The 13,876-nt window shown below is 42.2% G+C and overlaps 1 protein-coding gene across 2 annotated transcripts; it reads left to right on the top strand.

Moving 5' to 3' along the window:
- Positions 1-668: 668 nt before the first annotated feature.
- Positions 669-11,055, top strand: COX7A2L (cytochrome c oxidase subunit 7A2 like). 2 transcript variants are annotated; one of them, XM_086745627.1, is made up of 3 exons: positions 670-1,071; positions 9,138-9,272; positions 10,158-11,055. In XM_086745627.1, the coding sequence occupies exons 1-3, from the start codon at positions 1,000-1,002 to the stop codon at positions 10,299-10,301; spliced, it is 351 nt and encodes a 116-aa protein (XP_086601753.1). In that variant the 5' UTR covers positions 670-999; the 3' UTR covers positions 10,302-11,055. The 2 variants fall into 2 exon arrangements, 1 of the variants encoding a protein (XP_086601753.1); XR_015258266.1 differs by lacking the exon at positions 9,138-9,272 and having other exon boundaries at positions 669-1,071; positions 10,158-10,316.
- The last annotated feature ends 2,821 nt before the right edge of the window (positions 11,056-13,876 follow it).

Raw genomic sequence — 13,876 nt, 5'->3', positions numbered from 1 at the left:
GTTGTACCTTCAGCCTTAGTACTACCGGACTTCTCGGGAAGATTAAGTCACAACAGAAGCAGCATGGTATCTCATTCCCCTAGCTCATTACGCCAATTCACTTCATTTAATGGAAACCTTGTTTTATGAAACAGATTATAGATTTCAGGTGTTTTCAAAAGATGGTGGAAGAGAAGGGAATCATTTGACAAAGCAGAGACACAGAGATCAAGTTCCAAAAAAAACCAACCTGCTGCTGTCTCTTAAGTTATGTCAGAAAGCAAACACTCTAGGACAAGCCACCACCCAAATCTAAACACCCCGAGCTCAGCGGTGGCCAGTGCGCACAGGCAGCGGTGGGAAGGCAGCGGCCTGAGGGAGGGGCTGGACCCCCCGACCCCCAGGAGGGGAAGGGTGGGCTGGGCCACCGCGGAGGGGAAACCCACCGCCACACGAACCCTCTTTTACCCCTGCGGAGCCCCCTGCCCAGCCGCCCCCACTGCGTAGCGCTAGGCCACACCACCCTCCACCCCTCGGCCCCGCCCCTCCCAGCCCTCTTCCTCGGCCTGAAGGCGGGGCCTCGCCTCTCTCCTGCGCTGATTGGCTGGAGGCAATCCCGCCCCTCTGCACCACCCGCCGCGAGCCTGCAGCCCGCTACCCTTGCCCTTCGGCGGGCAGTGGCGCGCAGGCGCACTACAGCTCGGCGTGCGAGGGGCCCGGCCTGTTGCCTGATTGAAAGTTGTCGCTAGCCTTACTTTGAGCGCGGCAAGCATTCGAGGGAGACAGGCGCTCTCACATCCTTAGTAGCGACTCCTGCATTTCGCCAGATATTTTTTTCACCCTGCTCCTTTGGTGGCTCCGCTGCCTCACCGCTTGCAGGCGTTCGTGGCGGCGGTCAGCGAGCCGGGGGGCCCTCGCACGTCGTTCCGGCGTCGCGGAAAAAGCCGGCTGGGGTCCTTCCTCGTGAAGCGCCGCAGCCGGTGGGCCGTTGGGGAGCGCGCGCGCCGGTGTCCCCCCGCCATGTATTACAAGTTCAACGGCGTCACGCAGAGGCTGGTCGGGGCAGCGGCCTCCGCCGCCTACAACCCCCAGGTAACGGGGCCGCCGCCTTGGGTGCCCGCCCTCGCGGCGGTCGTGACCTTCGCCGTCCTCTTCCTCATGCGGCGGCGCCGCCAGCTGCCCAGAGCCGCTGGAGGAACCGAGCCCGCCGCACCCTCCGCGGCGAGCGGCTCTGGCCGCCGGGGGACCCCCCGCCGGTGGAGGCTGAGGCGGTCGGGGCGGGGGTTGGAGTTTCCACGCCGGGCGAGTGCATGCTGCCGGGCGGAGGGCGCTTGGCTGCTGCTCTGGTGATTGCCTCGCCTGCCGGCCCACACCTCCCCCCGCAGCGGCTTCGGGACCTGGTGGCGTTTATTTCGCTTGGGGAGGGATTTTCCGCGCCCCCTGTGCGCATCCACGGTGCACCTGGCCCGCCTGACCTGTCGTGTGACCTTGGGCACGATGAGACGCTTCCTTCTGCAGAGCGTTTCGTGGTTCAGTTTTGGGATGCACTGGGTGTTTGAGCAAGAAATTAACACTTTCATCGCATAGGACTGCTCTTCACTGAGAACGGCGGCTGGTGGTGTTTTAAAATCGCAGCTGGTAAATCCAAAAAGCACTGCAACTAGTCCCTCCCTTGTCTGTGCATGCAGAAAAACTAATTACTGAAAGCATTAAAACCCTTACTAGAGAAGACACATATCTATAAAAGTTTGTTTAAAGCAAAATGAAGAAGAGCCTTTCTCTGTATGATGCTGACTTATTATACAGGTTAAAGGTTGCATTAAATAGACTTACACTTTCCATAGTGTACAGTTAAAATATAAGGTTAATTCTCTGGGAGTGGAGGGGAGCTGAAGGAGGTGAGAATGGATCCTGGTTACATCAGCTGTTTCAAGACATTGAAGTGTTGCATAGTGGTAGAAAAGAGAAAAAAAAACACCACAGAACTTGTTTGCTTTTATATATGTCAACACAGATTTTTAAGTAATACTATAGGGAGATTTGTAATGTGATTCTGTCACAGATCAAATGCAGCATGAGTGCTATACTATGTTCAAGTTTCAGAGTAAACTTTGAAAAACTCACAGTTCTTACAGTTTAGTAATAAAAAAGAAAAAAAAAAGAAAACAACTGGAGGTTAGGGATTGGAAGAATGATTTTTAAAAAGTCAGGCTTCCAAAAAACTGCCTCCAGAGACCAAACATGTCTGATATGATGCGAGGTTTTTAAGAGAGAAAAAAAAGTAGATACATGTGTACACAAAGAAGTGCAATCAAAGTTCTGGTTTGTCTTTTTTCTGATTAATTAATAAAAGATAGCTGAAATACACTACATTCTTGTAGACTAATGTGTATTGTTGTGATACGCAAATAACTTTCTATTTCATTCTTCCTTAGCCTGTTAGCAACCTATTTTACAGTTCTACTTTCCTGGATTTCCTTGACTATGCAAATTTTACTTGGAAAATCCCATCATCTTCTGCAAGCAAGCATATTCTGTTAAGCTTCTGTAAAATCTCAGATTGTTTCAAGAGGCCCAGACCAACTACAAAGCTTTTCATTTTGAATTTTTTGAAAGTTAAGATGTTATAGTTTACATGGATAGACAATTAGAAAGGTTAAGAGAACTGGATGGTTATGCTTAGCACAGTGGTTAATGAGTCAGCAGTATGTCCTACCCGTAAAGGAGGCCAACAGCATCCTGGGCTGTATCACCATGTGTATAGCCAGTAGATTAAGGGAAGTGACGATCTCCCTCTACTTGGCACTCATTGGATGACATCTAGGTACTGCATCCAGTTGTGGGCACCCCAGTATGGGAATATTCTCTTGAGCAACTGGAGCAAGCTCAGCAGAGGTCACCAAGATGGTTGGGGGGCCAGAGCACATGCCCTGTGAGGAAGGGATGAGGGAATGGGGTTTGTTCTGCCTGGAGAGGAGAAGGTGTAAGGGGGAGAGGGGGCAGGTGCAGCCCTAAGACTGGCCAGCCAGCACCTGCAAGAAGCAGTGGAGCCAGGCTCTGCACAAGGGCAGATGGTGGGAGGGCAAAAGACAACAGGCATAAGCTACAACAAGAGAAGTTCAAACTGGATCTAAAGAAAGATGTTTTCATGGTGAGAAGAATCAGTCAGTGGATGCCCAGGGAGGTTGTGCAGTCTCCATCCTTGGAGGTTTTCAAGGCCAGACCAGACAAAACCCACAGCAACCTGATCTCACCTCAGTTGGACTAAAGAGCGCTGGAGGCCCCTTCCATCCTGAATTATCCTATGATCTTAAGTAAACATTGAAGTACCAGTGACTTTCTGATATGGCAACTTCTGTCCCAAGATTTTTATCCTCTTTCCTCATCGTTCTTTGGAAGGCTTCCTGGGTAGCTACTGGGGGGCGAGGGTGCAGGGCACAGGGAATAAATAATATGTTCTAGTCGGAAATTACGTCTGTTCCTTAAGAGTATGTCCAACAGGCACCTGTGATAAAAAACACTCTTGCCACTATTGCAGTGTTTAGGGCACTCTACCACAAAGTTATAGTCAAAGAATAAACATTAATTGTCACTTCATTTGTGTAGAGGAAAGCAAAGGCTAGGGTTATGATTGTGGGGGATGGGGAAAGGGCTTCAAGCCCGGGCAGTAAATACCTCCTTTCTGGAAGAGTATGGCTTAAAACACTATGGCTTAGTCTCTAGGCCATTGTGACTATTTCTTCTGCAAATAATAATATATCCTTTTTAGAATCCTAAGAAAAAAAGCCCCAACACAGAAATACAGGAAGCTCTGATAACCACCTGCAGTAAAGTCCTGAAGACAACGCTCTTGGCTTCTGGAGCCCAGGTTGTGGGGTACTGCTACCTTTCTGTTCAGCAGGCTCCATTACATTACAACAACCATCTAATTTTAAGTACATGTTTATTTTTTAGGGATTGAAAAGGCAGAAGTAAGGTAGAGAATTCTCTGTTATCCCACGTTCTGTTCTGTTAATGAATATTAGGTATGTATGAATATCATTGCACTAGATACAGAAAGATATGATAAATTCTGAATTTTTGAAATTTTATAAATTAAAATGCTGTAGTGCCATATATCAAAATTGGTTTGTAAAGGGTCTATGCAAAACAAGCTTCACATACAGGTATCATTGCAGGTAGGAAAAAAAAAAGTCTAGATACATGTCAATTCTGTGCTCTGCCAGGCAGGAAAGATAATATCCAAGGAATAGAAATACTTTTCTTCTAGAACTTTATAGTGATTTGTTTTTAGGTCATCATTGGTCATTTCAGTGTCATTGCCGAAATGTTAAAACCTAATTTTTGAGACGATATAGTTGAGAAGATGAGATTGTATCCAAGCAGGAGCATTTCACATAAGTCTTGCAAAGATTTTTGTAAATGTGAGGTTTTTTGGTATTGATGAAAGAAACTATCTTTCATATCTGACTCACCATTCACACTCTTTAGTCCTCAGCTGTGGCATGCAAACATGCTATGCAATAGAATAGCTACATTTTAAAAAGTTACCTTCAGTCCCTTTTTACAATGTTCTTAGGCCAACTTTTTGATAGTTTTGTTGGGTTTTATTTTTAGTTTGACTCTACTCCTAGGTGACACATTCAGACGCATCCGTCTGATAAAATTGTTTGCAATAAATAGAGATTAAAATATGAAAGGAACCATGTGAATAAGTAGATGTTAAGTCCAAAATGAAGTATATATTTTTTTCCTATTGATTTTGTTGCTGTATTTACTAAAAGCATAGCTTAGCATGTAAAATGGTTTGCTTTTTATGCTTCTGTTTATCTTGATGTTTATGGAAAAATGAAGACATCCTGTGATTCAAATTCTACTCGGTCAAATATGCAGTATAATAATTAACTCTATTCTGCACTGTTACATTCTGATGCTTCCCAACGGACTATTGGTCTGATGCAGGTTTAAGCTTATTGTCGGATTGCAAAATATCAGTAAAAATGTACTTCAGAAACTGTTTTGCTGACAGTAACATAACTAACAGCTTGTACTAAAAAAAAAATCCCTTGGTTTGAAACCTGTACTGTTCTTTCCATCTCAGTCTTAGAGTTCTTAGAAGACTTAGTTTTGCTTCTAACAAAGTTATGTAAAGTAGTATGAACAATTTAGCTTGTTTGAGTAAATGGAAACTTTCTCAGCTAGTGCAAGTGCGGAGTCAAGTAGGTTCAAAACTACTAGTCATATTTAGGAGGATAATGATTGCCATAACCATTACCAATACAGTAAAAACTGTTAATTCAAAGAGTTGGCTTATGTTTAAAGTACAAATAGTGGGATCAGTTTCAAGTACCATCAGGTGAAGATGACTACGTGAACTTTTTCCTAGTTCTTCAAGGCTGACCACGGTCCTAGTAGAAATTTAGTCATACTACTGTATCTTCACTTGATACAACTTATTTTGCTTGTAGCTATTTAAAAACCCCACAAATCACAGATCTTTTGATTTTAGCTGTGATGAATTGCTTGGAGTTTGTTGAGAAACTATAATGATTAACCTTTTATGCAGTAGATGATACTTAAAATGTACACAAAATCACTTCTACTTAAGTGTGTCATCCCAATACAAAGCCTGAAGTGATCGTACCTAACAGCATCCCTGCGTTAGTGGTAAAAAAAAAAAAGATTTAACCTCATACAGTGAGGTGCGTTCTACTATGAAGGACCTGCTATTTAGGTTAGAAGTGTCTAGGTTCAGCAAGTTTGTAAAAGTTATTTCAGTGCATGTTCTGAAATAATAATTCTCAGCTTAACTTTCTTTTCTGTTTCCCCTTTTCATTTTGGTCCTTACCTCAGTTTTCTCTACTTTCTCATTCTCTGTTCTTTTTGAGCAATTCCCCAAACATTTAAAAACTTGAGTATGTTTCTGTCTCCATTAAATTGTGCTCCAAATCCTTAACTGTTTTTTGCAGTAAGAAAAATGTAAATCTAGCTTGGGAATTCATGCTAGGAAGGTCTAAGTTTGTTTTAACTTTGAGCGTGTTGGCCAGCCAACAGATGGATTGGGTCCTAAGACCTTCAGACCTCTGACAGGAAAACACACTTTGTAGAGGGCAGGCAGAGGATTTTGTTTTAGCATTTTGGATTAGCTACATGTCCTGACCTTTTATTGATGACTTCAGCATTTGACAAAGTACTTGCTGTAGCATGCTGATAAAATCAGCTGATGTTGACTCTTCTGCACGAGTAGATCTGTTGTACTTTGTCTAAGAATTGGAACAAATTCCTGTTAACATGATTAGGAATAAAAGATTAACACCTTAACATCAGAAGAGGAATTATCAATGTGAAACATTTTCTTATGAAGCACAAGTCAAATGTGTAGAGGCATTCATTCCTCAGCACGGTCTTCAGCATAGTGAGACACTGATGTTATTAAATAAACCTGCAGTTTTAGTCATGTTAAATACAAGTGACAATTAAGGGTCATTTAAGGTGTCTTAATGAGTTGCTTAAAAAATTATCTGTACTGAAATTCTTGTGTAATACTGAGGATTTCTCTTCAGCCACGCTAAGCTTAGCAAGTAGCTGAGTGCAAGATAAAGCACTTGCTGCTTTCTCTCAGTAAACACAGACAAATACCCTGTTGGAACAGCCATGCACTTACACGAGTTTAGCTGAGCTTGATTGGAGCTGATCACAAGATTCATGGATGGAATTCAAGTGGAATTTTATGTTGGGGTGAGGGACCCTGATTAATGCAGTGTCTATGTTAGGCAAACTGAACTGTCTCTCTTCTGCAGCATGTATCTTTCCTGAATCAAATGAACCGTATCAATGACTTTTATTTGAATTGCTATGTGATATTCTTAACTGGTGCCATGCTGCTTTGGAAGTCATTTACAACAGTGTACTGATGATTATATGAGTTTTCTGAAATGGTTTAATTTGATTTCATGATGAAGTTAGTCACTTGAGTCAGGTTTGAATCTCCTGTTGCTCCAGCAGGAGGGGATCTTATAACTGTCTGAACAGGAATATATTGCTAAAGCCTGAAAAAGTATGTGATAACTTACAGTTGTTAACATGACTGATTTCAGTATTCTAATAGTAGTCTGTACAGTGTGTCTTGCGTCCAGGTGGTATCCTGTAGAGGTGGGAGTTTTAGTGCTAATAAAAATGTGATTAGCAACCCCTGCCATTTGTTAAGCCCCCATCTATTAATTTAGGAATGATGAACAAAGTATCTTTATCATGGAACTGTCTGAAGTAGTTTGCAGCTTACTCCACTTCTCAGTATTTACAGATTTTATCCAGTACAGATAGCTCACAAGATAAAATAGACATGATCACAACAAGCAGGATTTGCAATGGTCTAGTAACTATTGAAGCGATCTCAAAGACTGCTGCTGAAAAAGTTGAGGCCTCAGGAAGGCAAAAGTGAGATTCAGAAGTGGGAACTAAAAGGAAGATGAAAGACGCACATTGTTGTGATACTAACAATCAAGAAGGCAAGAAAAGCTTTGGAGAACAAGTCACCTACACATCTGGCATAAACATCTGTTCTATAGTTCTTTATATCAAATCACCAACCTTTCAAAGACAAATCTAATCAAGTACTTAGTGTTCTTATAGACAAAAATACTAGTCCAAAATTGCTTTCTTCAAGTATTTTGACATAGCTGGCATTTAGCCTTGAATATATAGCCAGTAATTTCCCCTGGCTAATAATAGTTTTTTAGATGCTTCCTCCTTACTGGTGTGACCAGAACTCCTTAGTTTTCAATAATTCTATACTTGTCTTCTGCCCAAGCCTGTTCATTAGGAAGGCACTAGTTATTGAATGCATCAGACAATCCGGTTTTGGCTGCTGTCTTTCAAAACATAACCAAGAAAGTAACGAAGAGATTCTAATACTCATTCAGGCACTAGAAAAGTGGAAAGCTGAACCCATGTCTTCAGGATGGAGCCCTGATGACCATTCCATGGGCTGTTTTGGGATGTTGAGAAACAGGATCTTTCTGTTGAAGGTGCCTGTTGTGGCAGAGAATTCAGAGAATTTACATATGGACAAAACATGTCTGGTCTATGGCAGGCAGAAGAGAAAGAGAGTAACAGTCTGCTTCCAGCTCCAAATACTGTTCAGGCAGTTCTCTTAAATACAAAATGCATCAATTAGTCCTTTGAACAGAAACTAGAATTTCAGTGCAGCCTTATCTTGACCAATGGAGATAAATTGCTGCTTCTGTTTGTAATGAAAACCTCTTGCATTAACCTATTTGTATAATGCTTTTAATTTCTGTGACAAATTAGGGGAAAAAAATACAGCTGTTTCAGGAGCCATCATGTAAAACATCACTGCCATGTGCACGGGTGTAACTGTTAAATCTAACTAATAATAAAGACAAGGAGGCCACCTCATGATGGCTGTGACTTTGTGCACTTAATCTTGTCCATAGAACTGGATTATGTAGTTTTTAATTATGGCAAATGTAGAGTACAACTGTCTGAACTGAAAGTTATGCTGCTCATGGGGAGTATGTTGAGGGATGGAAACTTGCAGTAGCATGTGGATTATGGGAAGTAGTTACACCTGCATAAAATACCCCCATGTCAGGGCTTCTGGAGTGTCCTTGAGTACCACTTACTACTTTTGTATGAAATGAGTGGTCCTAACCCTTTTTTTTTTGCCCCCTCCTCAAACTATACATCTAAATTATTTAAGGCTACTGCTTGCAGCATTCAGGAGGAAGAATTCATTGAGATCTCCTTACTCTGTTTGACCCAAGAATCAGGGATTCCCTGCTTCTAATCTTACTACTCTGATAGAGCCCTAGATAGTATTGACTGCATGTGAAAAACAGCAATTTGGACCACGTACCAGCACAGAAAACCTTAATGATAGCTATAAATTCATGTAATGACGAAATCGGAAAGGAGGCTTCTATTCCTCTTGCTAAGCCCTGACCCTGACCCAGAGTTGTAGCTGAGAAATGAGTGGGCCAACAATGTGTCTTTATCTCATTGTCATAGGTCTTCATACCAGATAAATAATCTTTGTAATGTATCCTTGTAATGACTGGCAGTATGCCTGCCTAACATGACAATTGGTACATTTGCAAGTGTTATATACCTTGATATTTTAATCTTTATTTATGCAGGGACTCAAACCAATAGTTTCCACTGAATCCCCAGCTCTGATTTTTGGGACAACAACTAAACTTGCTTCAGATTTACCAGCAACTGATTCTTTCTTGGGTAAAAACAAGGTGCCAGACCTACAGAAACTTTTTCAGGTAACGACAACTTTGAGAGTAACTTAAAACTGGAGATTGGGACATATATTACCTTATTTTAATGTGGCTAACTACTTTTGTCATTCCACAATACCAAAAATTTGTAAAGTCTACTTAAGAAAGCATTATGTACAGTATAACCTGTATACTTGTAGTATACTACCAGGTATATATACCTTGTATAGGAAATAGAGAAAGTGGAAAGTCTAGTAACATCATCTGTCCTTCTGCTGTCTTTGGAAGATGCTTTTTGTATTATTTGACTATTGGAAGCACTTTGTGTCTGGGAATCCAAGCGTATGCCTTAAGCAGATCATTACTGTTTTATGTCTAATAATTTGGATATTACTGAAGCTGTTTGTGATGCAGTATAGGAGCAGCACAGTGGAGTTTTCAAAGCCAATTTGTTAGCTATGCAATTTCTAAGCATACCAGGACTTTTCATAAAAAATCAGTTAAGCTCTTTTTTTTTTTTCTTTTTTTTAAAACATCAAGAATGTGCTTTATATAATGTACCCTTTTCTCTCTTACATGCCACTTGCATTTGGAATGTGTCAGTCTGACTTGGTGAATAACCTTTTATACATATCTTTTCACATTATTTTGTTAGTTACACTTTTCCCATCCAGGTCCTCTTGAGAAATATTTCAGGATATATGCTTTCTGCCCGCATTTAACAGCTTTGGCTAATAAAATTAACTTGCCTTTGCACTTGTCTTGCTAAATGAAAAACACATAATGCACTGGATTGTAGATAGCCTATTTGTCAGGAGTTTTCCCTCGTGGAAGTCTCTTAATTTACCTGAGGTAGTTTGTTCCTTGTGGCCTTGGTACAGGTATTCATTTTGTTTGTTTGTTTGTTTTCTTTTTAAACTCTTCCCACAGAAAGCAGACGGACTGCCAGTACACCTGAAACGAGGCGTTCCAGACAAGCTGCTCTATCGGACCACTATGGCTCTAACAATAGGCGGGACTATCTACTGTCTAGTAGCACTGTACATGGCCTCACAACCCAGAAACAGAAAGTAAATGAACCACAACTCATGGGACTTGTGACACTTCTTGGAAGGACCTCCTGCTTGTATCTCTTTGCACTTGCTTTAATTTTGTGATCATATAGGGTTCATTATTCAGATAAAATTTCCTGGAGAAAATGTTTTTTTAAATTAGTTGCCTTATGTGCTCTAGAAATCAATATAAACAGACTTAATGACATCATCTTAACATATGGTTGTAGCTTTGCATTTGTTGTCTTGCAGGAGTGTATGAACAGTTGAAGAAAGTTAAGCTTTTCCTTCCGTCCCTTCCGCAACTTAAACAATGTTAGAGACAGGACAGAACAAATACTTTGTGGGCTATGCTCCACATTCTGTATTGGGAGGATGCTGCTGGTGTCCAAAACAGTAAAAGCAAATCATTTAATTATTACAACATACCGAGAACCTGTTTCTGTCATAAACAGCTCATTTTACATAAGCAGATGGCAGTGGAACTTTTCCAAATGCTGGTATATTATTAAATATTTGTACTTCTGGTAGTGGGACAAAGGGCTCATCTCCTTGAAGCATTCAAAGTGGATTTATTCCATAATTCAGTATCACTATTTGCAGCAGAGTGTACCAGTATTGTAACATTAGTTATACCAGTTTTTGGACTTTCATTTGTCAAACTGTCTTATTGTGCAATAAAGATAACTACATGAATAATAAAACAGGCAAGTCTTGAAAGTTTCAGACCACTTCAACTGGCCTGGGTGTGAAATAAAGATATTGGTACACATTTATTTGAATTCAACTTGTAGAACTCAAACCAGACGACTGATTCAGCTACCTTACTGTAATCTTTTTGAAATGGTAATCCTCTTAAACACCAAATGAGGTTTGGGAGAGGGTTTTAAGTATAATTTTTGGTGAAACAGGTCACTGTCATAGCTCAGCTGCATATTATTTTAAGTGCCCACACATATCTATGTACACACACACATTTCCTTTGCTGTGTGGGTGAAAGGGAGAGAAGCCAATAAACCCTTTTATTCATTCTCTTTCCCTTGTAACATCACAGCCTTCAACTGTAAGTTTGATACAAGTCTTCACAAAAAGCAACCTCTGATTTGATAGATCCTCCTCTGTCTATGAACATCAAATATTCACTCTTGGCCACCCAGGCTCTGAATAAGCATGGATTCACTGCCCTCTGTAGAGACCTGTCTCTCCCAGGACTTTGCAGAAGTCACCTTCCATGTAAATAAGGAAAACAGTTGATAAAGGAGCCTAAAATTTCAATTTCTTCAGTCTTTTACTAAAAATATTCTGATGTTTATTTTTTCCAGTTAAGTTATATCCAAGCCTTATTACTGTTCTATAGGAAACAAAATAGCTGCTTGTGCTGTGATCTCAGGTTTCAGTCAATGTTGGCATTTCAGGATGGGAGAGATTAAGTCACTGAAAAAGAAATTTGTAAGGACAGTAAGACTCAAACAACAGATAAAACATTTTATCCCCAGTAGCCTATGCTTCCATGGCACTAAATCTCATGCTGTAGGCTGTGAAATCCTATTTAAAAAAAAGGAAAAGAAAAAAAAAAAAAGAGAGAAAGCATCATAATAGGATGGTAGGTTATTGTCTGTCTTCCCTGTATACCATATATTAAGCACTGCCTACAAGAATCTTCTAGTAAAGCCTGCTTTGCAAATTTGACAGATTTTCATGAGGATAAGTTTTGCTCAGAGAATTTCTATCCTTTTGGTTTTTGTATTTTTTTTTTTTTTAGAAACCAAACTATTTTACAGTTAACGTAAAAGATAACAAAATTTCTGCTTGTTGCTAAGGCAAGTATGGATAAAGTAACTAAAATGTTACCCCATGGCTCATTAACCAGTGAAAATACTCTTCCAAGCACTTGTGAAAGGAACAACAACAGAGACTTGTCACTCAGGTACAGCTTTCTTAAAGGGAGCTCAACTGTGAGATTGAGTTCATGTGTTGCTATAGACATCAGAGTTGTAGATGTGTATATTAGAATTGCCTCTCTATTGCCCTGGGTCTGGCTTTTTCCAGCTCTTACTCAGCAGCTGAAAATACGTGTGCTAAAGGGAAAGGAAAATGCCATCAAATTTTGCAAATAACCAAATAGTAGGTAATCCCTTGTTTTCTCTGTTTTTGAAGAACTATTTTAGAATCATAGAATGGTTAGAGTTGGAAGGGACCTTCAAAGGTCATCTAGTCCAATGCCCCTGCAAGGAGCAGGGACATCCCCAACTAGATCAGGTTGCTCAGAGCCTCATCCAACCTGGCCTTGAATGTTTCCAGGGATGGGGCATCCACCACCTCTCTGGGCAACCTGTTCCGGTGTTCAACTCGAATTATAAAAAATTTTTTCCTAATATCCAATCTAAATCTACCTCCCTCTATTTTGAAACCATTATCCCTCATCCTATCGCAACAGGCCCTACTAAACAGCCTCTCCCCATCTTTCTTGTAGGCCCCCTTGAGGTACAGGAAGACCACTGTCAGGTCTCCCTGGAGCCTTCTCTTCTCCAGGCTGAACAGCCCCAACTCTCTCAGCCTGTCCTCATAGGAAAGGTGCTCCAGCCCTCTTATCTTCGTGGCCCTCCTCTGGTCCTTCTCCAACTGGTCCATGTCCTTCTGATGTTGGGGGCTCCAGAACCAGATGAAGTACTCCAGGTGGGGTCTCACCAGGGCAGAGTAGAGGGGCAGAATCACCTCCCTCGACCTGCTGGCCACACTCCTCTTGATGCAGCCCAGGATGTGGTTGGCCGCCTGGGCCACAAGAGCACATTGCTGGCTCATGTTGAGCTTCTCATCCACCAGCACTCCCAAGTCCTTCTCCTCAGGGCTGCTCTCAATCCATTCCCCGCCCAGCCTGTATTTGTGCCTGGGATTGCCATGACCCAGGTGCAGGACCTTGCACTTGGCCTGGTTGAACTTCATGAGGTTGGCAGGGGCCCACCTCTCCAGCCTGTCAAGGTCCCTCTGGATGGCATCCTTCCCTTCCAGTGTGTCAACAGCACCACACAACTTGGTGTCATCGGTGAACTTGCTGAGGGTGCACTCTATCCCACTGTCCATGTCAACGACAAAGATGTTGAACAGGGCCGGGCCCAGCACGGACCCCTGAGGGACGCCACTCGTGACCGGTCTCCACTTGGACACTGAGCCGTTAACCACCACTCTCTGAGTGCGGCCATCCAGCCAACTCCTTATCCACCGAGTGGTCTGTCCATCAAACCCATGCCTCTCTAGTTTAGAGAGAAGGATGTCATGCGGGACAGCGTCAAAAGCTTTGCACAAGTCCAGGTAGATGATATCCGTTGCTCGTCCCTTGTCCACTGATGCTGTCACCCCATCACAGAGGGCCACCAAATTGGTCAGGCACAATCTGCCCTTGGTGAAGCCATGTTGGCTGTCACCAACAACCTCCCAGCTCTCGATGTCCCTAGGATGGTTTCCAGGAGAATCTGCTCCATGACCTTGCCAGGCACAGAGGTGAGGCTGACTGGCCTGTACTTGCCCAGGTCTTCCTTGTTCCCCTTTTTAAAAATGGGGGTTATGTTCCCTCTCTTCCAGTCATCGGGGGACCTCACC

This window comes from Chlamydotis macqueenii, chromosome 3 (assembly GCF_036417535.1).
Source record: "Chlamydotis macqueenii isolate bChlMac1 chromosome 3, bChlMac1.mat, whole genome shotgun sequence".
NCBI lineage: Eukaryota > Metazoa > Chordata > Aves > Otidiformes > Otididae > Chlamydotis > Chlamydotis macqueenii.
The sequence above is the reverse complement of the archived record's forward strand: the minus strand, read 5'-3'. Positions and strand labels throughout refer to the sequence as shown.